Source organism: Homarus americanus, unplaced genomic scaffold (assembly GCF_018991925.1).
Source record: "Homarus americanus isolate GMGI-L3 unplaced genomic scaffold, GMGI_Hamer_2.0 scaffold44651, whole genome shotgun sequence".
Classification (NCBI taxonomy): domain Eukaryota; kingdom Metazoa; phylum Arthropoda; class Malacostraca; order Decapoda; family Nephropidae; genus Homarus; species Homarus americanus.
Genome location: NW_024713059.1, coordinates 280258 through 306615, shown reverse-complemented (window position 1 = coordinate 306615; position 26358 = coordinate 280258). Strand labels below are relative to the sequence as shown.

At 39.2% G+C, this 26358-nt stretch overlaps 1 protein-coding gene across 1 annotated transcript in view; it reads left to right on the top strand.

The window, feature by feature from the left end:
* Positions 1-5560: 5560 nt before the first annotated feature.
* LOC121865674 (ras-related protein Rab-8A-like) overlaps positions 5561-26358 on the top strand; it is a 46740-nt gene continuing 25942 nt past the window's right edge. Inside the window, exon 1 of the mRNA XM_042365200.1 lies at positions 5561-5712. Coding sequence (XP_042221134.1) covers positions 5589-5712 — 124 coding nt within the window. The 5' untranslated portion in view covers positions 5561-5588. The remainder of the gene's footprint in view (positions 5713-26358) is intronic.

The following is a 26358-nucleotide window of genomic DNA, read 5'->3' as shown; positions in this document are numbered from 1 at the left end:
TATATTTGTCAACCCGTTGTCTTACATGGTGTTCATAAGACACAGTATCTTTCAAAGTATTGTACTGTATGTTCTTTTTTATCTTTCTAAGTACTGTATGTTCTTTCTTTATTCACACCTTGAATATGGGAAATGTGTGTGATTTTATTTTTATATAGATTTTGTGATCTTTTGTAATGTTATTTTTATAAGTACAAGTACTGTATACGTACTGTATTAGAAATATCAGTACAGTAATCAGATTTTTTAAAAGCCACTGATTGTGAATTGTGCATCGTGTTAAAAATAACTTTTGTCATATAAAACCCTTTTGTTCTGCCTACTGGCATACCAATTTTGTAAAGAATCTATCTATACAGGCATGAGGCTTTAATGGAGGATTGATATTAATTGGCAAATATCTCATTTGGTGTGAGTTACTGATACAGGTAGATGCACCAATGTTGCTTGCTCCTGCAGTAATAAATGTATGAATCAGTTCATTACATATCATTTACCCTTCCATTTTACTTGATATTGTTTCAGTGAAATTATGAATGCATATTAATAAAGGAATGATAGGGAAACACTCAGCATTTTGTTTTAGATTTTCTGCATCTTGTACCTCTAGACCAGTTAGCAGGCCTTTGTTGAGGTATTACAGAATATATTAAGAAATAAAAATTCTGGTGGGTCTGAGTCTAGATTCTCTAAGGTTTTTATGATAAATGTTCCTCACAGATAGAATTAAACTAATGTAAAAAAATAACAAAAGCAAAATAATAGTACAGGTGTATGGCTTACATCTTCAGATACAAGAATATTCATCTTCGATTAGTTTTCAATGTTTTTTTTTCCAAGAAAGCTTACATTCAACAGCCCCCATGCTTGAACTTTTTTTTTTTTAAGTAGAGTTGCCAGAGATCTCAATCTTTCTCAATATTTACTGTACTGTATTAAGTGCCTAGTCATTGATGTTTTTTTTTTCATTTGTGTTTTTTCAATATCAAATAAATTCTTTGTCTATGGTTACTAAAATGTACAAAAGAAATGTAAAAAAAAAATATGTTAAGTTTTATACTTGTTACCTTTATACAAATGTTGGTTGTCAGATTGCTACATCAAGCCATTTATTAAAGATGACTTGAACTAACCAAATTTAATTATTATAACCTAAAAAATTGGCAACACAATTAGGTTGAAATAAGAAAGGTTAGATAGGATAAGTTAAATATTTGGTTCATATTATTCATATAAAGAAATGGCCTCTGAATTTCTCAGGCAGAAAACTATGCAAAGTCACAATGTGTGAGTTACCGTTCCAAAGGTTGATAGATACATAGATTAGATAGATTAGTTTATTGACCACCAAAATTACATTGGCTATCCTCAAGGTAAGGAAAAATTTTCTTATCTACAAAAAGTCTAAAATATCTAGGTCAGGTGCCCCTTCTACGGACACAATGTGGGTGTTAAGTTGTGTCCAATGGCAAGAGATACTACAGTATTTAAGTCCTAAAATGAATGGAAACAAACCATCACTGAATTTTAATATATCTGATTTAAATGATTTCAACAGGAACAAACTAGTCTAAAATTGGTAATACTGTACAGGGGTCCCTGAAATACTTTGGGGCTAAGGACTAAAGTCATGGGACTTAAAGTGAAACAACGTTAAGCGGAGAAGTTTCCCCCCACAAGAACACATGTAAATACAGGGGGATAGAGACTGTAAAGGTGTTTATGTTGGTGATGCAACACAATGTGGGATAATTTCTTCCATAAGAAATAATGTAAAAGGTAGGAACAATTACTGTATTTTTAAGTAATTTTCTACTTGTAGAAGAGAAAAAGTATTTGTGATATAATTAAACAATGACTCAAACAGAATTGCATTTTTAGTGTAAGACATAATTTCAGACATTTAAAAAAAAAATAAATGTCAAGCCTACAAATTTGTTTATCTTACCTTAAGGAATGGGTGTGTTCACCTTTACTACACTTTGTAACATCCAACCTAAGATCCAGTGTAATACTTTTTCTTCACCATCTGCACAATAGTACTTGTTACTCATTGAACGTTTAAGGATAACGCCAGATATAGTAGAGATAATGAACGTGAAGATCAATCGACACGATAAGATACAAAGGGACCAGAATTCAAGTTCCAACATTGTTTATATTAAGTTAAATGAGTTGAAAATGACACATGGAATTTTTATGACGAATTATTCAATTAGTTACGACGTCAGTGTGAAACGACATGCAGCGCAACAACGTACAGTGCGGTCCCCCTGTGCTGTAGTGTACTGTATTTATTTTTAGGATCAGACAGGAATGCTCAGTTGTTCTTTCCTGCTATAATCAGACAAAGTTCAGTGATATTTTTTCTTTCATTTTCAGCAGATGTTAACTTGGCTTCACATGCCACTGTAGCCATGATGTAATCTCCTGCTTGGCAAATGGGGAATGAAAATTTCACTTGGTTGTCCCCTGCTGTATTTGTACGATCCGACGATCACTACAGCTTTTCTTCCATGAGGTAAAGTGGAATTATAAGTTTCCATCAGTTTTATTTTTCAATCATAATTTATTTAAATTTCACTTTCCTTCTATCCATTCTAAATTCACATAGGAACACAAAAACAGCCAAGTGCAAAACTGTTATTGACCCCTTCACTACAGGGCTGCCACTTTCAATGCCTGTATTTTATTTAGCTAATACCAGACGATTTTATTTAGCTCAGAGGGGACCCCATACACAAGGGTTTAAAATCTGTTACTGTACTATACAGTACTGTACTATCAACATTTGAATCATTACATTGCATACAGGGTAATCCCCTCGGTTCACCCAACTGTGTATGGGTTCTTAACTTTAGAGGTGAAGTGCAAGCAGTCAAATCTAGTGTTGGCCACACTGCCTCTTTTTGTACTGTACCAAAGAGGCAGTGTGGATACAATACACACAGCCTCTAATGGATTTTTAGGCCTATAGGATTTAAAACTGTGCATGTACTCTGTTGATACCACATATGACACAGGGGTACCAGTGTAGTTTTCAAGTGAATTCATTCTTATATCTCACAAGTTACAAGGATTACGTCCAAGCAGACTGGCCCTTACCCACGAAGAAAGAAAGAAAACTTTTCGATATACACCATGTTTATGTTTAAAAAATATAGCATCGTGAATTTTACATGTGACTGGGAAAAAATCAAGAAAAATACAATTCATAACAAAGACCCAACAAAAACATACAGTACTGTATTTGATGAAATACTTGTAGTTGTCGGGCCATTCATCTAATACACGTATTTATCTGAATGTAAACTACTGTCAGTACTAATGGGTTGACTGAATGACGGAAAGGTGTATCACGATCTGAGGTCACTGATGTCGAGCGTTAGCAGTCAAGTTTGCAAAAAAAAAAAATTATATACAGTACTATATATATATATATATATATATATATATATATATATATATATATATATATATATATATATATATATATATATATATATATATATATATATATATATTGTATGAAAATATACGGGATTCCGGGAATTTGAAAACAATAATAACGTGTAGGAAGAGATTGGGCAAAGATTAGAGTGAAGGGCAGGCATGTCACGAGTCTCTGTAGGCTACAGTACAAGTATAACCGAGAATCTATTCTCTTGAATCCCCTATAGTAGGAACTGTTCCTATGCACTTCGTTTATCTAAATTGGCGATGGAACGGAGCAGTAATATGACGTTTACTGTTTTTGGATGAAAATTTCAAAGTAAATAAATCACATGTCCTTTTAAACCTGTAACAGATATGAGATGGTCTTTGTTATTGTTGAGAAGAAATTAAAGTTTGTGGTATGTGAGGGTTAACCTCAGTCATTCATTTTGTTTTAATTCACAGCTTTTGGTTTATCTTTAATATTATATTAGTCTGAACGTTTTTTTATCGTTAATTCTATGTTTATTCTAATTTATTTGCAGTCGATTTGTGGTAGAAAGTACATGATCTGTTTAATAGTGCAAAAGACTGGTTACGTGAGGTATACAGTAACAAGAAAATAGATGACATGCAAAATTAGAGTGAACAATTAGCAAATGGATGAAACGGAAAGAACACTGAATGATATAGATCAGACTTTAAGAGTATAATGTTAGGAAAATTAAATAAATGCATGGTGAGTGAAAGCAATTTTTTGATAAGAAAAGTTGAATAATAGACAGCAACAGAAAGTAAAACGGGAAAGGAAGCAGGGCAGAGAAAGAACAACATTCTGAGAAATATGTTCCTCATAGGCCCATACTCAAGCTCATATAAGGAACATATGGAAAAAGTGCCTGTAATTAAGACAACATAAATACACAGATCACAGACTTTTAAATTTTCAAGTAAAGCGTGTTTTATGTGCGTATTGAGCAAGTGGTTTCGACAGGACACGGACTGGCTGGAGTAAGATTTCGTGTACAATTACAGGGTTCCCGATGTATGTATAGTAACGCCACTAGTTCGCTCGTTTCAGTACCGATTGTTGTCCAGCAATTAATGAATATATGAATACATAGGCCTGAGACATTTGTTCAGAATATTCGTATCATGATTCAGAATTTCAGATTTGAGTATCATAGGTGCAGAAGTCGACTTGTGAAAGAGACCTAGGGGTACTTGTAAGCCCGGACCTACGGTCTAGAAAACAGTGCGTTAATGTGCGAAATAAGCCAAATAGAGTGTTAGGTTTTATATCTAGAAGTGTAAGTAATAAGAGTGCAGAGGTCTTATTGCAACTATATCTTGCGCTAGTCAGGCCGCACCTCGATTATACGGTTCAGTTCTGGTGCCCCTATTATAGATTGGATATCAATTCACTGGAGTCGGTGCAGCGAAGAATGACGAAAATGATTCCGGGACTTAGAAACCTTCCATATCAGGATAGGTTAAAGAAACTAAACTTGCATTCCCTAGAAAGACGAAGAGTGCGGGGAGATATGATAGAAGTATTTAAGTGGGTGAAAAGAATCAATAAAGGAGATATAGATAAAGTTCTTATAGTATCCGAGCAGAATAGGACTCGTAGCAACGGATTTAAGTTGGATAAGTTTAGGAGGGAGATAGGAAGGAACTGGTTCACAAATAGGGTGGTGGGCGAGTGGAACAAGCTTAGCAACTTTATAGTAAGTGCTGGAACGCTGAAAAGTTTTAAAAGGAGGCTAGATAGATTCATGGATGATAGAGAGTGGTTGTAACTCTTGACAGGAGCTGCCATGCACAGGCCAACCAGCCTAATGCAGACTCCTTATTTTCTTATGTTCTTATATCTCTAAGGGAGGGCAAGTAGGTGGTTAGGTAAGTGAAAGGAATGGCTTTGGATTTTCATGCAAATATAATACCCTGTGTATATATATTTTTTCAACAATTGAGATCTTGTTCTTGGTATATAAGAGGCACTCCTGCGAATAAACAAGCAATCACACCCTCTGGCAAGAAAGAAAACGATAATTTCTCCGATATAGAGAAAACGGGAATGTAAGATCAATAGGTAAGAATGAGTCAGTGTGTCTGTGTTCGGGGTGGCAGTAGCTCCTCCGTTCCCAGCCATGGCTGTCGACTTCACAGCCACGTACAAGGTGTTGGTAATTGGCGATGTGAACGTAGGAAAGACGTGCCTAGTCCACAGGTTTTGTGACGAAAGGTACTATGACACATATATCTCCACAGTTGGTAAGTATAAACGGGAAAAGTCCCTCGGTGTAAATTGCATTATGCACAATTACGTCGGATCTGCACTGACTTAGGGTAAACTTGAGAGAGTTAATTATCTTCTGTGTTACAGTAGCTCTTAAGAGCTAGGAAAGAGATAGGAAAGGTTTATACGGGGGTGGAACTTAAGACTGTAGTTAGAGGTTGGCAAAGAACGAAAACAATTGGCAAACGATATGTTACTCGAACTGAATTCTTATTGATCAAACTTATCAAAGATCTGGGTTTTTGCAGCGAAGAATATATAAATAACAAAATTTATTTATCTAATCACTGTTTTACAACTGTGTTATTATAATACGTGTAAGAGTACAAAGAATAATCTATCGTTATGCCTCCTTTCATTGTTTATCATCTAAACAACACATTGCATTGCCAGAAATTTATTCTGCAGTTTTTATATCGGTAGTTCAAGATTCTGAGTACAAAACGAGTCAACAAATGTTATTGTGTGAGGTAAGGAAAAGGAAAAGTAGGTAGTTTAATGGGCATGGTATTGGTGAAGATTCAGGTACCGGTGATACACACTTTAATACTCCGACTGAGAGAGTTGAAGAGTTCAAGTAATAAGAAAAAATCACAAAGAGATGTTGTAGGAAAACGGTGTAGCTAGAGTTCGCCAGCTGGTGTAAAAGCCATTCAGCTGGTGAAATATGACCGCAAACGTTGGGAGTGACAGCAAGGTAAATATTGACCTGATATAGGGGCTGCCCCATAACCACCAGCTGCTGTAGCTGCTGGTGCTAGTAAGTGCTGCTGTTATTTCTAGGGGGTACTGCTGCTAGCGCTAGGAGGTGCTGCAGTAGCCAGTGCTAAGAGGCGATGTTGCTATTGTTTGGTGGTACTGCTAGCCCTGGAAAATATCGCCAGTACTGGGAGGGGCTGCTGCTGAGGTACTGTTGTTGGTAGCTGCTGCTTCTAACACTGGGAGGTGTTGGTGTTAGTACCAGGAGGTGTTGGTCCTTGTGCTGGGAGGTGTTGGTCCTTGTGCTGGGAGGTGTTGGTCCTTGTGCTGGGAGGTGCTACTGGTAGTTTTGTTAGGGGTTCCAATAGAACTCTGTGCACTGCGAATCTGACAGTGTGTTATTTTGTGCAGGGTGGTGATGACGTTCCAGGGAGCATAAAATAAGCTCAAAAATCTAATGACAGAAGCTGAATTCAGGTCCCCAGAGACCCCCCCTAAGGAGCATCAAAACAACACTAAAATTAAATTATAAGGTGTTATACGAGACGCCAGTACCACCCTCTATGTAACCCACCACCGGTTACTATTTTCTTGCTTATCACTATCAAAAATAACTCTTCTTGAAATTCCTGGTTTTAGAAGGCAGTGGTGTTCCTACTAGCAATAGGAGGGGGGGGGGGAGTTGATGTTAAGAGTTGATTGGTAGTGCCGTTAGTATTGCCAGGTACTACTGCTAGTGTTAGGTATTGCGGCTGTTGTTACTGCTAGTGTTAGGAGGTGTTGCTGCTGGTGTTGGAAGGTGTTGCTGCTAGTGTTAGGAGGTGTTGGTGTTGGGAGGTGTTGCTGCTAGTGTTGGGAGGTGTTGCTGCTAGTGTTGGGAGGTGTTGCTGCTAGTGTTGGGAGGTGTTGCTGCTAGTGTTAGGAGGTGTTGCTGCTGGTGTTGGGAGGTGTTGCTGCTAGTGTTGGAAGGTGTGTCGTCTGCTGCTAGTGTTACAAAGTGCGTCGTCTGCTACTAGTATTGGAAGTGCTAGTGTTGGTTGTGCGTCTTTTGCTGCAACTAGTGTTCGGAAGTGTCGCTGCTGTTGTCTTTGTTAGGAGTTGTTACTGGTGGTAAATATTGCTCTTGACAGTGTTGAGGTGATTTTGTTGTTACTGCTAGCCTTGAGAAATGCTTCAGTTTAGGTTGAGAAACAGTTCTGCTAGTTGGGAGAGCCACCACTACTTGTACAAGAGTTTGGAAGTGGTGTGTTAGTTGGACTCATATAAGTAGATTTTGACACCAGAGGGACATGCCACTTTTTGTTGGCACAGTTGGGTATTACGCTCTTTGCTAACACCTAGAGGTGCTGTGGCTTCCTCATGTTAGTAGAAGTGCTGCACTTTCTGGTAGAACAAAGAGATGCTATTGTTCATTCTAGCACCAAGCTTTTATTCTTTTGGTAGAAATGTGATATTTTGCTTTTGTTGTATGTTCAGGGAGGTTCTTCTGTTACTACCTCTGGAAAGGGATGTTGTAGGTGCTGAACACGATGCTTCCTTCAGCACTGAGAGGCCCTGCTGTTAGCTCTAGACTGTGTTGATTTTTTACTAGTACTAGGAGGTGGTGGTGTTAGCACTAGACTGTGTGTCTTCTAGTATCACTGAAAGGTGCCGCTGCTAGACCTGGGCAGTGTTGATACTTCAGTAAACATTGTGAAGTGTTGTTGCTGTTAAGACTGGGAAGTTCTTTCACTAGATTTAAAAAATTTCTTATGCTGGCACAGGACAGTACTGACGCTGCTGCTATCGCTACCACTAGAATATGTTGCTATGCTGCCGCTGCTAACACTAGAATGTACTACTGATACTGCTAGCACTAGGATATGCTATAGTTGTCATTAATGCTAGAAAGTGCTGCGAATTGTACTAGCACTGTAGTCTACATTCAGAGATGTAAATTGTATGTGACTGGAGAGAAGGAAGAGGACAGAGTTCCTTAAAGTGTGAGGAATGAAGATGGAGAAGTGGCATGAATGACGTGTTGTGTCTAGGACTGAAAGGATAAGGAAATGTTGGTCTTCATGTTCACTGACCATGGAAACGACAGTAAAAAAATGAGAAAGGAGAAAGTAAAGAGACAGGTTTTTAGATATGAATGGAATATAAGGAGGAAATAAGAGACGGTTTATTGATGAGGCAAGAATCATTAAGATAACACATGTAGTATATTGTTTTAAAAGTACAGTATCATGTAGGAGCGTCAGCGTAGTATTATATTGTAAAGACGGACGTGGGGGTTATTGTAAAGGATATTATTTTTTTTTTAGAAAGTAAGATATTAAAGAACGCTCAAAAGGGAAACACTGGATGGTCTTTTGTTATAGTTAGACCGATGATATTGACACTTAGTGGCTGGTATAATAGAGATGTTGTCGAGTGGAAAATGTGGAGGCTGTAGGAAATAATCTTGTTTGCAGGAGGCATTAAGAGAGTGTGGCTAAATGACAGTGAATGTAAGTAGGCTGTGTGTGTATGTGTGTGTGTGTGTGTGCCCACCCCGCTGAGCTATGGTATGGTTGTTGTGATACCGGAGCGGAGAAGAGCCGAGGGTGTGGTAGGGTGTGGAAGTGTTCTTGGGATGGATCAGTTGGTTTTACGCCCAGAAAGATTCACCAGTTGTGGGTCTTGAGTGAAGATTAAATTCTGGTTTAGAGAGAAGATTAATTGTTTTGTGATGCTTTATGTTTCTCCTTGGCACGGGTAATGGTTTGGTTTGATTAACAGTAGGTGAAATAAGCTGGGGTTTCTAGTGCTTATTAGGTCCGTCAAGACTGATTGTGTAATAATAATAATAATAAATATTTACATGAGGATAAAGTAGAGAGATTAGGTTAATATTTATGTTGTTGTAAAAGGCAGAATATTTTATTTGTTCTTGCAAAACTGTCGCCATTTGTATATCATGTACAAATCATTAAAAATAAAATGCTACACTGTATTCATAAGTTAAGTATCTTTTAATTTTGACGTCGTATTCAGACTGCCGTAGCCGAAAGGTAGCCAATGTGAATTAAGTACAGTATTATTCATTTCTAGCATACACTTCGACGGAGGAAGTTTTCAAATGTGTTGGTGAAAGCATTTTTATTTTTTTTTTTTACGGGTATTAGCCCACCCGGGCACAGGTCACTGACCCACATCGGGGCCTGGGGGGCGAAAATGTAATAATAATAATTCATAGTAAATAAATTTTATAATAAAAAATAAATAAAATAAAATAATAAAAAATAATGATAATAATAATAATAATAATAATACTAATACTAATAATAATAATAATGATAATAAAGAACCACAAAGAAATACAAAAATGAAAAAAAAGATCAAAAGTGAGAAACAATATATGTATATTGTGTTGTCAATAGTAAGAGAAACAATTGAGACCCTGCAATTGTGAGTAAATGAGGCAGAAAGTCAGATCAGCAACCTGGGACTTGGTCACATATGGCAGCAGGGTCTACCATTAGACAACACATTATGCTTCCAATATCTTCCCAGGCGGTAGTACCTCCCTGTTGATAGCTGCCTACTACCTAGCATACAATATAGTGCCAATATTTCTTTGTTTATATACAGTTTATGGTTAAAGGCAGTTTACGAATTCGAAGTATTGAAGTCAATCCTAATGTCTTTGGTAATTTATATGTACTGAAAACGTCATCCAAATATTTCACGGACAAATATATTCACATGTAATATTTATGTATATATGTAAATTGTAAAATTTTAAATAAATGATAAAAAAGAAAACGTCATCAGCATAGTATCTTTTTTTTTAGTTATATTTTGTTCTTTTATCAGATAGGATGAGCTGGCAAAGGAGGGAATAAGATTAATTAACTATACAAGGAAGTAAATAAACGGAAAACCGAAATTAGTTGGAGGTTGAATTCACGTTACGAAACTCAGTTATCATACGTATCTTCTCTGCCCTCTTAAATTACCTCATTAACTCTAAATTACTAATTACTCCGTCTCCCTTTCTCTCTCATTCGTATACTAATAACATCTCTTTGTATCTGTCTGTATGTTAGCATTAAAACTCAAAGTGACGGGAAAATATCATAAAAGTCATACATTTAATTTTGATTTAGTTGATATGAAAATAAAAATCATGAACTAATTAACATTAATTATAAATGACTAATTATTTCTAATGTTCAGCTCATATAATTAATTATTTATGCATGCATCAAGATAATCAGTTGTTTGTACGTTAGCCAGCGGGACTATGTGCTGCAATAAATTATGCTCTCAAAAAATATTAGCACATTTCCCTCGTGGAGATTATAGAAAATTTAATATTATTTAATCTCATAATTTTTGAGACTACCATAAAAATTCTATCATAAGTTTAAGCTAATTATCCAATCAGGGCCGTCGTTTGCATGAGTGTATGTATGTCACTGCGTTGTTTACTTGGTTATTTAACTAAGGGAACCGGTTTAGTGTTTATTGTTTAGTGCAGTACTAGTCTTAAGTAAACACATCGAGCAAATGTATTTTAATTTTCACCGTGGCCGCATGAGGGCGTAAACCTTATGTACCGGTATTTGTCAAATTGCTTCTGTGGTAGGCAACATTTGTACTGAATCAAAGACTACGTAATTAATTAAGCATAATGTTCCATTCTCTTAGAGCGTATCCCGGATTATGTTCCTTGGCTTAAAGCTTGATAGGCAAGATTCTCTCTCTTATGTCGTAAAAGGAAATGACACAGTAAAATACACACAAAATGGTGCAGAGCTATGGTAAGGAGTTGCCAGGAGGCGAGTGGGAAAAAAGTCACAAAGTCAGTGTTAGATAGGTAAGGTTAGGTGACTTTTTTCCCCTTGATTTGTTCAGACATTAGTATATGGTGCGCGGTGTTATTGTTCTCACTACTGGGAACATCTCGCTGGCAGGTAGTGAGGGAAATGAAGTTACGAGTGAGGGAGGTTGAGGACTCCCGCCCACTTCTACCCCACTAATCCCCTCCTCCTCCTCCTCCCAGTGGAAGTTCTGTTGTATTTGTTCATTTTGCACTCGTGGGCTTCTTTATATCCTCTGGCTCATTGGGGGGGGTCTTAGGAGGCACCCGGACTAATACAAAGCCTCGGACTTTGAACCCTTGACATACTCGGGAATAACGCCCCCGCCCGCCCTTCCTTTGAACTAATATTCTGAATGTGCTGCTCTGACAGGGTTATAGAAGGACATAAAGGGAAGGAGGGTTGGGATTACGATGTATAAGAAATGAGACTATTCGAATTTTTTCTGTATTCTACGGTGAGGTTTACTTTACATGAGGTTCCCTATGAGTAAAATTTAAATGTTTCAAGTCCTAAGTTATCTTAATTTAGAAGAGCTGGCTTTTAATATTAGTGTTTGATGCGACTACCGAGGTATGATTCAGCTCAAGGTCAAACGGGCATTAAATTTTGGTGACGTTGAGTAAAACGTCAGCGTCATAGATCAAAGTCAGGCGTTGACCTTTGACAAAACATCAAAAACTACTGGACTGAATTTGATGATATCTGGAGGATGAAGGTCACAGCATAAAGTAGGCGTTCTGTACCTGGTGGAGGCTTACACGTCGAGGAGAAACTTGCTAGTTACCTGACAGTTAAATAAAACATATGACTACCAAGAATTACCGGTAGTCAAAGGATTGTACACGTGGGATTTACCTTTTAATTCTATTTTTGTATTAAAGAAATTTTTTCGTTTGTAGTTTTGTGTTCACGATTTCGGTCATAGCAACAGTAATCGTAAAACGTCATGTATCACTCGCTGTATTGCTACCTCGTACTTTACCTCGAGTATTATAACATTATCTTTTGTCTACCACACTTCTGCCCAAAAAACAATAACTTCACTCATGATTCTGCGTAGAATTTCATGAAATGAGTACAAATTCTCCCCATTATGCCGTGACTGTGTAAATCATGGCAGCACTTGTGATCCCGCGCGTTCTAACCCATGTCGTGCACGCCTGAAGTAATTGAGGTCTCCCATGCAAAATCCTACCCTGTGTGCAGTTGTGAGGTAGCGCTGGGGAGCTTTACAAAAGGTTCCTGTATGGATTTGTTGACTTGACACGTTTCATGCATTTATAGTGGAATTCCGTGTATTTACATATATACACACAATCGTATATGCAATTTTGTATATCTACACATACGCTCTACAGTATATACATATATATTGTATGTGTTTCAACTGAACTAACATAAGATTTGTATACGTAATGATTTGCTTAACTTATCAACAACTTTAATCGTACATATGGTAAATGTTGGATATTTTGAAAGATAAGATCCGTTTATGTCCAACGTTACGAGTTACAAGAATAGTCACACCATTATTAAAACGTTGTCAATAATTCGGATAGGATTTTCGTGTATTGGTTTGGTTTATTATCAGTGATTCGTGTATTGGTTTGGTTTATTATCAGTGATTCGTGTATTGGTTTGGTTTATTATCAGTGATTCGTGTATTGGTTTGGTTTATTATCAGTGATTCGTGTATTGGTTTGGTTTATTATCAGTGACTCGTGTATTGGTTTGGTTTATTATCAGTGACTCGTGTATTGGTTTGGTTTATTATCAGTGACTCGTGTATTGGTTTGGTTTATTATCAGTGATTGGTGTAATTTTCAGAAGGGAAATATTTAACCCTACACCTGGTTTAAGTTTTAATGACAGTGACACAGTGAATGTAAGTTTATTGTAAATCAGCATTTATCGTTCTTGCCTAAAACTAAACCATTACCCGTAAGTTAACCCGAGGTAAGGCTAGGTTATAATGAACGATACCTACATTATCATTATTAAAGATTCAGGTAACGCCCATAATTTTAATTTTTATATTAATAACATGATATCGTGCCGAAAAAATTAAACGGGTAATGTTTTTTTCTTCATATTTTTAACAGAAAATTACGTAACCTGTCGAATATGCCTTTGAGGTTTTTCTTAGTGCTGTCGACGTCAAACTAGGCTTCTGTGCTAAATCAGCCGCGTCAATAGAATATGTATAGGCCTACTGTGTTGTGTTAAAGATTTTCATTTAGGGGGAAGTTTTGCATTGACTCCCATATGTGTCCAGGTTTATATTAATGGCGTATTTCAACACACCCTCAAAAAATATCGCAACACTCAACCACGTTTTTAAAAATTAACTAGAATGTAGAAGCGACTGCATAAAGCAGGTGGGGGGTTGACGTCAGCTGAAGGAGCAAAAGAGATTTTTTTTTTTCAACTGAGGAGTAAAATGGAGCGTAGAATCGTAGTCCATTGTCTGCCTGTTTAGTGTATCGATTTCTGAACCATAACTCAGGTGCCCATGAAGTGATCAAGGCGATGTAGCACAGGTACCTTGTCCCCTGCAATGTGAAGGTCTCTCTCTATTGATTTTGGGGGCTTCACTAGGTCACTGTACACGGGGTTATTGTTGCTTAAACCAGAACTTTAGTTGGTGAGTCATAAACTGGGCGTCCCATATACTGAGGAACAGAATATCACTAGATTACTTCGCCTCCTGGGAGAAAGAGTTCCTTCATAAATCTGGTGTTACTTGACATGCCGTTTCCGATCTCTTTTGAAAGTAGAGTCTGTATAAATTCAAGCTTTAGTTCGTTAGATTAAACTTAATGCATTTGTCGTAAAGTAAAAACATTTGGTTGGACGTTGATTAGTTCACTAGTTTTCCATATAAATAGACGTTTTGGCAACCACCAGACTGAGTGAGGCTGAAGAGATAGGTCTAGACTGTACTCAGTGCCCTTTCAGTTTTCGTGACATTGTTTCATGTTACTGTATTTTAGCCTAATAGGGTTTTTTACATTGAATTGTTTGATTTTCATTTATATATTTACATCAGATAAAAACGATGAAACAGTTTGACTTCAATGAAAATTCTTCGATTCCCTCTGATGACGTCATAAGAGTTCGTAAAGGTTGTCAGCTAGTTATTTTTAAACGAAATTTACACCCAAAGTATGCCACATATATTTATCTATTATTTTGTATCAATTTTATAGAAAAATACAACAACAATACAAAAAAAAAATGGAACTGCAGTTGACCTTTAAGTTCTACATTAATATTCCTTGCTGTGTTTCCGCTCACGAGTCATACCCAAACTTTTTCCTTTTTTTATATTCTGTTTATTATTTATATACAGTATACTTCTTAACTGTGTCGCTTTAGTGTTACGGAATGAGGAAATTTGGAGACGTTATTCCTGCATCTTAAGGAAATCTTAGGCAAAGTTTTAATAACATTTCAATCTAATTTGTTAAGGAACTGGAGACTAACTTAATAAAATCTTATGGCGGAAGTGTAAAAAGAAATATCCCATGAATTTTGTTTTATTTATTTATTTGCCATTATGTTCACCTCGAGAGTGAATAAAAACAACTGGTGTGTTTTATTTTGCTTGACGTGCCCAGATTCATGTTTTAATTAACACTGATACTAACGACGTCGAGTAAGATGATCGGTTCCATATTTACTATATATAATGAACCCCCCCCCCCATCAGATTTCACCTTGCTCCTGTGAACCTGCATTTTGTTAATCGCTTTTGTTTAACTTTTGAATTTGTTTTCTTGTTATCTTAACTTTTATTACTAAAAGTTTCAACCCGATGGACTGAAGGTAACACACAAATTCGTGGTCATACACCGTGAACCGTAATTTCAAACACAATAGAATTAACACACCTCATATTTAATGTTATGTGATGTATTAATGCTTTCAAAACTGGATTAAATTCTGCGTATGTAAAACAGAATATATTTTACATTCCTCACCAGGAGACTATTTCACTAGTCTTTCATGTTATTGGTGAATTTGATGCTGATACGAGATCTGTTATTATTAGTACAGTCTGTCATGTTTGACCGTCATAGAAAACGTAAATCATGTTGAAACTTCATGTTGGTATTTCATTATTATTTCACATGTAAAATATACGGTAAATAATTTGATATTATAGTCGAACGAATATGTAACATTCATAGCCAACAGTAGCTTCCTAAATCAATCCTTTTAATATTACATTTGAATTATGAGAATGAATTCATATTTCAACAGTATTTGCTAACATATTAAATGTGTTGTACTCATATAGGAAACATGTAAATATGAATATCGAATTATATATGTATGTCTCCTAGTTACAAATGCATGATAAATATTGCGTATTGTCGTTAAAAGAAAGTTATGAGCTAATTCCTGGACAATATGTTTGGTTGATGAAGTGAGGGTTTTATATATTAGTAAGTTAATTATATGATACTCTAGGTTATTACGTCAGCTGTAAAACTATTAAAATTTGAGGAAATTATATGCGAGTCTACAGATTATGAAGGCAGGTGCAATTATTGTATATAGAAAGGTGCTGTATATATTTCACATTCAAATTTCAAAGTCAGATATAAGATGATAAATCAGATATACATGTATATAAACTTTTAAGTCATGATACAGTATACATATACTGTTTGTATGTGTCCCTTTGTTGACGAGTCAGATATCTGCATTTACCTGGGTCGATATAAATAAATCCGGGTCACACAACCAGATGTTCTTAAATACTAAAGATAGACAACTAATTATGTGGATTAAATCTTGTCAGTTTGTCTTTAGGGTGACGCCACATATTCGTATGTGTCTCAGTTAGTAAACATAATATTAGTCTTCAAATATCAACTGAATTTATGGCTCAGTGTTACCATGTCTATGTCCGTGAGAGTGTCAGTGCCCTTTCTTTTAATGCCTGAGAACGATATATATAGTGAGACATATTCTAGCATCAGGTACAATAACATTTAAAGGTCAAAGGAGTCTTTTTCTTCTTCTTGAAATAATACTGTACATGGGAAAATGTGCATGACAGCGACAGAACAAAGCTCCAGGCTGTCGACACCTGTCCTACACCCCGCGGAGGAAAACATCAATTTGAGGAAGTTAGGAGGTGTCTATTATGACCTACACCTGAAGTGTTGCAAGTGTGTAGTACCACTAGTGTGTGTCACCTCCCCGTCCCTCTCTTCTTTATGTTGTTAACTCCAAAAGAAAATGTATTTTATTTTTCTTAATATATATAGTGGGGTTAATTTTTTTTAAGGCTGCTCCATAATTTTTAATTATTATATAACCCATGAACATTAAGTGACAAAGGATAGTTTTTTTCATGTGGTGTTAATTTTTATACTCGGGTGAACTGTGAACTTTGGTGCTAGTTAGCTGCAGTGCCCTGACGAGGCTGTGTGGTAGACCAACTTAGTGCTTTTACCAACAAAACACTTACGCACTAATTACGTATCAATGTACACGATACATGCACTCAAGCACCTATCTAGTTAGGGATGTTGTCTTCATGATAGGGTTTATTATACGTATTTCCTCGAAGCGTAGAAGCAGGTTGTTTACCCTCACACACTTCAGATTGACTTAAGTGTGTGAGGGGGAATTCTTATATCACTGTTGGGACCATACTTCACCTTGTAATGTGTTCGTAGACGACTTTCTGCTCTTTTGAGAATATACGCCTCTCTCTCTCTCTCTCTCTCTCTCTCTCAGTAGTGCCATGGGTGAAATGGGAAGATGAAGGTTTAGGAGAAGTGAAAATTCAAGGAAAATAAAGGAATACGAGAGGAAGGAAGGGAGGGGAGAGAAAATTAAAAATAGCCGTGTGGAAAGGAATTGATGAGACAGGCAAGGAAGGGGAAGATTGGACCAAAAAGAAGGAAAATAAGACTAAAGAGGGTGGAAGAAAAGGAGGATGATGGAAGGAGATAGAGGCAACAGGTAAAGAGACATGGAGAGAAGGGAGAAGGAAGTAAGAATTGGGTGAATGGAAGTACAGGTAAGAAAGACTAGAAGAGTGGATAATGAGAAGGAAGGAAGTAAGGAATGAAGGAAATAAGAGTGTGGTTGGAGGGAAGGACAGGTAAGAGATTTGGTGGGAGGGAGGGAGAGACGGAGGGAGAGGGAGGGAGGAAGGGAGGGAGGGAGGGAGGGAGGGAGGGAGGGATCACGGGAAGGGAAGGGAGGTGAGCTCTTAAACCTGACCTACGGAAACAAAATATTACCGTCGTAGTACTGGAGAGGTCCAGGAGGTGATGCACTGTAGCCCACACACACACCTACACTATGAATGACACACACACACACACACACACACACACACACTATGATGACTGGCAATATGTCTTACCTATCCACTAAGGTGTGTCTTTACAACATGTCTACCTGTCAAAAAGCCATTTGTATCTTGCTGTCTGTCTGTCTGTCTGTCTGTCTGTCTGTCTGTCTGTCTGTCTATTATATATAAAAAAATATATTAAAAAAAACAGATAAAACAAAACAAAACACAATATAGAAAACATACAACAGCGGGTAACCATTACAGCAACAAATGAAACAAGGCAATTGAAGACTAAATTATAGTTAAGATACGTAGGTCCATAAGAGGCACTGAGCTTCACTTAGGTGAGGGAGAGAGGGAGAGAGGGAGGGAGAGGGAGGGAGAGTTGGTGAGGGAGAGAGGAGGGAGGGAGAGTAGGTAGGTGAGGGAGGGAGGAAGTAGTCGAGGTGAGGAGGGAGGAGGGAGTAGTCGGTGGGGGAGGGAGAGAGTTGGTGAGGAGGGAGGGAGGGAGGGAGAGTAGTAGGTGAGGAGGGAGGAGAGTAGTCAGTGAGGAGGAGGAGAGTGTGTGAGGAGGGAGGGAGAGTGTGTGAGGGAGGGGGAGGGAGAGAGAGTAGTCAGTGAGGGGGAGAGTGTGAGGGAGGGAGGGAGGAGAGTAGTCAGTGAGGGGAGTGGGCAGGTGGGGAGAGAGGAGGAGGAGGAGTGGTGAAGTGGGTGAAGGAGGGAGGTAGTCGGTGGGGGAGGGAGGGAGAGTAGTCGGTGAGGGAGGGAGGGAGAGTAGGTGAGGAGGGAGGAGAGTAGGTGAGGAGGGAGGAGGTGTGTGAGGGAGGGAGGGAGGGAGTAGTCAGTGAGGGGGGAGGGAGGAGGAGTGGTGGTAGGTGAAGGAGGAGGGAGGAGGAGAGTGAGTAGCGGTGGCGAGGGAGGTAGTAGGCAAGAGAGGGAGGGAGGGAGGGAGGGAGAGTAATAGGTGAAGGAGGTAGGGGGGCAGGGAGTGTAACAGGTAAGGGAGGGAGGAAGGGAGACTAGTAGGCGTGGGAGGGAGGGAAGGAGTGTAGCAAGTGAGGGAGGGAGTATTAAGGGAGAGAAGCAGTGTTAAGGGAGGGAAACAGCATATTTAAGCAGGGAGAAATATGTGTCCAAGCAGGTAGAGACACACTGTAACCAGCCAGGGAGGATGAGAGGATAGGGAGGAAGGGGGAAAGGAATGCAGGAAGGATAGAAGGGAGTGGGATAAAAATGAGAGAGAGAGAGAGAGAGAGAGAGAGAGAGAGAGAGAGAGAGAGAGAGAGAGAGAGAGAGAGAGAGGACCCATCAAGCGAAACACATACAAGAAACACCAAGATCTATCGCTCGTTGCAGGTAAAGAAGGTGTGGTAGTTCTTGAGGCTATCATTCACAACACGATGGCCGCTCACCTGTCACACTCATATTATTTTTAACACCTCCCTAAAATTTATTTATTATTTATATAAACGATAATAATCTATCATATCTGCCCTAAAAAAGAAAGAAGATAAATTTATGTTAAGTTTACAAGGTATTAAATAGCTTCTGTAGGTAAATACAATGGAGAGGTGATAATTGAATGGGTCTTATTTTAGGCTCACAATATGGGGGTGGGGAGAGGGGGCGAGGGGGGGAGTGGTAATGATGTAATTGTGGTGGGGTGGTGGGGGGGTGGGGGGGGTATTGTTAGGGTAGTATTTTTTCGTACTTATTTTGACACTATTGTTGCTAAGATGAATATTGAACTGACTTTTATTTAGTATATGTGTGTGTGTGTGTGTGTGTGTGTGTGTGTGTGTGTGTGTGTGTGTGTTGAAGGGAAGAAGGAGAGAGTGTTCTTTACACCTGTACTAAGATCAACACCTGTTATAGCTAGTACTTCACACCTGGTACTAAGATAAACACCTGTAACATGCTACACCTCGCCTCTGTACAAGTGACTATCTCTATCCTCTAATTCTGTGTTGAGAGAGAGAGAGAGAGAGAGAGAGAGAGAGAGAGAGAGAGAGAGAGAGAGAGAGAGAGAGAGAGAGGCTTAGTGTTAGCTGTATGTTTACCATGGTGCTGTGTTGAGTGGGTGTGGGTGGGCGGTAGGGTGGTGTGTGGATGAGTGGGTGGGTGGGTGGTGAGTGGATGGATGTTATGTGGATTGATTGTCGTGTATTAAAATTCAATAACAGTATTCTACATCCTCATCTCTTCCTCCTTCCTTCACCTCCTCTTTGTCTGTTTTCTCCTATCTCCTCCTTTCTCTCCCCTCCCTCCCCTCCACTCACTCCACCGCCCCCAAAAAAGTTAAGTTGCTTTTTGTTCAACAGATGATTATGAACCTGGTTTGAATACATGTAATTAGTTTTCAGTACAAATACGAATAAATTAATTTACCTGTACTTTTACCTGTAATTTTACCTGTAGTCTTGTTGTTTCTGAATATTGTTGTATATGTTAATTAATGTTATGGTATGAGTGAGAGAGATGGGTTATGTGTGTGTGTGTGTGTGTGTGTGTGTGTGTGTTGACCTGCAGATGACCTGGGTTGGCTGGATGGGGGACAGTATTAAGCGAGGGTGAGGCGCTTAAGGGAGTCCTAAACATCTTCACTACATCACCACCAGAGGGAGTAATAAGCGGAGTCTTGAACCTTCACCCCAACATCAAACTTCAGGGAATAAAAGTTATACCGTGGATTATTTTATCCCTGATGTATAAATAGTAATAAATTCTACCAATGTTGTATTTATTTATTAGAGTAATGATGACGTTGACTAATTTACTGTATATACATGGAGATCTATTACCCCTAAAAGGCCATTTCTAAACTAATGTATTCAGGGAGTGGTCATTTGCCCTGAGGTACGCGGGGTCAAATACTTTCTTTCTTTGATTATTTTTTTTTTACACTGATTATTTCCGAGTCTACCTAGAGCATATTATACAGTCTCTCGTTAAGTATTGGTCCAAGCTAAGGTGTAGAGAGCGCTGGTTTACCTTATTTTAAACACACACACACACACACACACACACACATATTGGCAGATTTAAACCAAAACATTACTGCAAAATATTTAGGCCAAGTATTGTTTATCGTCTTCCCCCGTCCCTCCTTCCTTCCCTCCTTCCCTCCTTCCTTCCCTCCTAGACTCAGGTGCACCGCTGGGTCTCTTAACTTATCCTCAGCCAGATTCCCCAAATAATTTACGATAAACATTATGATCAGAAAATTATCCTAACATCTTGTGATAATGTTTCTCTTCAATAGTTGGGTCGTTCATTTTGATAGCTGATACGCGCGAACATCGTGACGCTAGATTGAAGTGGGTTAAAGAGGGTGATAGTTCCGGTCTTCTCTAAGTAAACAAAACAATCAAAAGATGCCTTAGATTGATGGTCAATTTTGTCATGAACTCTACAGGAAGGTTTGAGTGTTGGTGGTTATGGGGAATCTGTTTAATGTTGAAGTAAATAGGTCAAAGGTCACGGTCAAATGGCTGGTATTTGTGTCTTGTGTTGGTCAGCTTTTTACACTACTACTGATAGGGACTTGAGTACACCAAGCCGCCGGTGATAATTCTGGGAGAGCCAAGATTCCCCGAAGTAGTTCCCGACATTTGGAGCTGTAACTCGTGTGGCTGTGTCTGTTAGAGACTGGAGGTACACATACATGTACACCTGTGCAAACTTAAAGCCACAGTGACAGGGAGAGGGACCCATGTGGGACAGGCAACACGGCGGCTGTATTATCAATTTACATCCTATTGTTGTGTTAACACTCGCTGGACGGAGGGAATTTTCTCATGTTGTATTCATGGCTTGATCACTGTACACTTAGGCTCAATTATTGTCCAGCTGTACGGATAATGCCTCGGTATTCTTAGAACATCCGGGACTTAAAGGGATCAAGGAATTAGTGGAACACATCCGAGATGATAAACGCCTTCCCTCGGTTCATACTTAAGACGACGGGATATTACACCCCTCCTTCCCTCCCCACCTTCCCCTGCGCTCCCCAGGTCGTGGTGTAGACAGTTTAGCATCATATCCTCGATTGATTTTTTCATAAATACAAAGTTTTGGGGGTTTAAGAGTGCACGCCACACGTACTTTATAAATACCCTTTATTATTTATCTACATTCCCAAATTTTCGTAAGACACAAGTAAGTGAGGGTGAGTGTGGGGAGGGCAACGGTAGGTATATGTGACCCAGAGTTAACGAAGCTTTAGATGAAGTTAGTGGAAAGGGTCACTCAGCTCCCGTTCTATAGGTTAATACAATCAAGACTAATAATGACCACCAGGACACACAATTTCTCGTGTCCAGGGGGTGTGTGTGTCCAAGGAGGTGTGTATGTCCAGGGGGTGTGTGTCCAAGGGGGTGTCTGTCCAGGGGTGTATGTCCAGGGGTGTGTGTCCAAGGGGTGTATGGGGGTGTATGTCCAGGGGTGTTAATTTAAGCCCGGGAACAACTGACCCACTACACAGGGATGTCCAGCACAACACCTTCAAGACCCCACCCAGGTCAAGAGGTTCAGTGTTTTACCCTCTTCGTGTGGTGGTGGTGTACTGTTCCAGAGAGAAGAAACGGCTCCTTGTTTTGTTCTTGGAAAGGAGGTGATGGGGGGAGGGACGTGGGTTGATGTGTGGGGAGAGGGACGTGGGGTTGATGTGTGGGGGAGAGGGACGTGGGTTGATGTGTGGGGGAGAGGGAAATTGATGTGTGGGGAGAGGACGTGGGTTGGATGTGGGGAGAGGACTTGGGTTGATGTGTGGGGAGAGGGACGTGGTTTGGTGTGGGGGAGGGGGGAGAGGGACGTGGGTTAATGTGTGGGGAGAGGGACGTGGGGTTGATGTGTGGGGAGAGGGACGTGGGTTGATGTGTGTGGGGAGAGGGACGTGGGTTGATGTGTGGGGGAGGGACGTGGGTTGTGTGTGTGGGGAGGGGATGTGTGGGGAGAGGGACGTGGGTTGATGTGTGGGGAGAGGGAATGTGTGGGTTGATGTGGGGAGAGGGACGTGGGTTGATGTGTGGGGAGAGGGACGTGGGGTTGATGTGTGGGGGAGAGGGACGTGGGTTGATGTGTGGGGAGAGGGACGTGGGTTGATGTGTGGGGAGAGGGACGGGTTGATGTGTGGGGAGAGGGACGTGGGTTGATGTGGGGGAGAGGGACGGGGTTGATGTGTGGGGGAGAGGGACGTGGGTTGATGTGTGGGGAGAGGACGTGGTTGATGTGGATGTGTGGGGAGAGGGACGGGGTTGTTGTGTGGAGAGAGACGTGGTTTGTTGTGTGGGGAGGGGGGAGAGGGACGTGGGGTTGATGTGTGGAGAGGGACGTGGTTTGTCGTGTGGGGGAGAGGGACGTGGTTTGTTGTGTGGGGGAGGGGGGGAGAGGGACGTGGGTTGATGTGTGGGGGAGAGGGACGTGGATGGTGGTCTGCCAGAGCACTGAGGTCAGCAACCTCAGAGTTGTGGAGGTGAAACAAGGTTAGACTAGGTTAGGTTAGACTAGGTTAGGTTAGACTAGGTTAGGCTAGACTAGGCTAGGCTAGACTAGGTTAGGCTAGACTAGGTTAGGCTAGACTAGGCTAGGTTAGGTTAGGTTAGGTTAGGTTAGGTTAGGCCAGGTCGGCTAAAATTACAGAGATAAATTTTAAGCAATAATATACACAGCCTCTTAGTGACTGGTTAGTTTAAACTACTCCAGTGTTGTGATATATCATAAAGATGTATCGCAGAACTCAACAACAACAACAACATGCCTTAACTTAACTAATATCGGTTTAATGACAAATTACAAGAACGGAGTTAATATTAAGACGGAATATTCAACTACCAACCGTTGCCTTGGTGATCAAATGTATCGTACTCAATTGTGATGATCTTAATAACAGTTTAAAGTTAATGGTAGTAAACTGTTTGTTGTTCTGGTGAAGTCTTATCAAGCGGAGTTTTGATGATTTTATATTAAGTTTAGCAGACGACATGTTAAATAATGCTTAATATTTAACAAAGTATTATTAGTCTCTCCTGACCTGGCATAATTAAATGGAGGTCGAAGTCCTTTAAATAAACCCTAGATACACGTAGTATATATCCTTTATGTAGTAATATGTAGCTAATAAATACACACTATAAATTATTGCTTAAAATACATGTTCTGTGCACTTGTATACTAATAAATCACATGGTAACTTTGTTTTAAATGACAAGACAATTTATAATCACAAAATTCAATGTCTGTTTGATAATAGAAAGCATTGTATTGTACCTGTGGGATAGTTTGATCACGTCAAGATGTGTTTAACTTTACATGATGTCACCAGGTCATCTTTAGTAAAGCTTCATCTCATTAAGTAACAAAGAGTAATGATAAATCAGTCTTAAGCTGCGTCAACATGGGATGGTGGGAGGAGGCTGGATACTGTGCCCCTATTATAGAATGGATATAAATTCACTAGAGTCGGTGCAGCGAAGAATGACAAAAATGATTCAGGGACTTAGAAACCTTCCATATCAGGATAGGTTAAAGAAACTTAACTTGCATTCCCTAGAAAGACGAAGAGTGCGGGGAGATATGATAGAAGTATTTAAGTGGGTGAAAGGAATCAATAAAGGGGATATAGATAAAGTTCTTATAATATCCGAGCAGGATAGGACTCGGAGCAACGGATTCAAGTTGGATAAGTTTAGGTTTAGGAGGGAGATAGGAAGGAAACTGGTTCACAAATAGGGTGGTGGACGAGTGGAACAAGCTTAGCAACTTTGTAGTAAGTGCGGGAACTCTGGAAAGTTTCAAAAGGAGGCTAGATAGATTCATGGATGATAGAGAATGGTAGTAACTCTCGACAGGAGCTGCCATGCACAGGCCAACCGGCCTATTGCAGACTCCTTATTTTCTTATGTTCTTATGTTCTTCTTATTAGTTGGCCAAGTTAACAAAACACATTTACACCTGTATATTTTTAATTAAAGCTTTGGACCACCTGTAGATTAAATAACCTAACCTTACCTTAATTATACACCTGTCAACAACTCACCATTATACACCTCTGTTGAACCATGCAAAAACGTATCTCCGTAAGTGTGTGTGTGGCTGTCAGTCAAGGATGGTCTCCAAAGATGATCTATTTCTGAATTTCCATATTTGGCGTTGAGTACAGCGCGAGAACTTAGTAGAGTCAACAGGAGGGACAGTGTGGCCAGGCGTACATATTTTTAAACCTAAGTAAAGAGTTGTAGAGCACATCTGGGTTCACACGTACTGCCTGCCATAGTAAGTTTAGGACTAACAAACAAACGGAAGCGCTTTATCTGGGGGGGTCTCTGTTGTTATTCTTGTAACTTGTGTTTGTCGTGATAAACTAAAGTGATAATTCTGTTTAAACTCCAACTCTACTGTTATGAATGTTTATCCAAATTGTAACTCTGGGCTCTATACTCTATCATCTTAATCTGCTACGTGGATGTCTGGTAATGTCTCGAAGGTCAAACAACACATTTGTAAACATGGTTACCTATCCATTGCGTCCATTTTAATATAATGTATTTCTGCGTTTCGGTAACTATAGGATCTTTCAGCACGTCTTCTCGGAGGGGAGGGGAAGGGGGAGAGTAGGACCCGCTAGCTTGAGTGACCAGCAGACAGGGTACAAGAAATGTCCTCTGACCTGAACACAAACGGTCATAAGGCTTCAACATTCCCACCTGTGTCCCTGCTACGTGTTGGCGTGGATAGTGGTGGAGATCCTCTTGTCTGGCGTCTCGTTAAATTAATCCAACTTTTTTAGCTTTATCCTAACTACGGTAATTAATACATTGATGGTAAAATTAACTTTATTTCATCCGTGTATCAAGAATTTATTGTACTTTTTTAAAAAATTTAGTTTTGTGTTTATATTGTGAAACATAGGTTATTAACTAGATTACCTGTAGAAATATGTAATGTAATCTACGATACTTTGATATAATTTGTTGTTATTACTTTGTTTAATACTTTGCTATCAATAGTTTTATGATAAATTCGTCAACTTTGTTTATATAACTTTGCTTCAGTCTTATTTGTACAACTTTTCTACCCACAACCCGTTACTTTCTTACTATTATTACTTTTGCTTATCTAACTTTGATTCAACTTTCTGTAATCTTTTTGTCAACTTTCCTTGTTTTTACTTGTAGTCGACTTTCATTAGGTAACTTTTTTCTCCAAACTGTCTGTATCTGTCAGCTGTGATTGTTCTCGTAATGCTTTCTTTAAATTTCTCCGCACAAACACAGACTCGTTCAGTGTATCAAGACAAACGTTTTCTCTCTATTAATTTTATCTTCCTTATTTTGTTTTCATCACCAATGTTTCTCCTCACCAAACGTTTTCCTCCACAAACGTTAACTTCACAAACGTTTTCCTTCACAAACGTTTACAATGACAAACATTTTCCTTCAGTTTTTCTTGTTGGTTCCTGTCGGCGGAGGAACTAGGTCAAATAGGCGTGGTTTGAACCCTAATTGGTTTTTAAAAGTTTTATAATTAGTTACCGAATGTGTGTTTCTCCCACCCCAAGCCCCGTGTGTGTGTGTGTGTGTGAGGGCGTGTGTGTGAGTGCGTGTGTGTGAGGGCGTGTGTGTGAGGGCGTGTTTGTGAGGGCGTGTGTGAGCGTGTGTGAGTGTGTGAGCGTGTGTGTGCGTGTTTGTGTTTGAGTCCACTTGTATTTGTCAGTCATCTTCTTGCAGGTACACACACACACACAC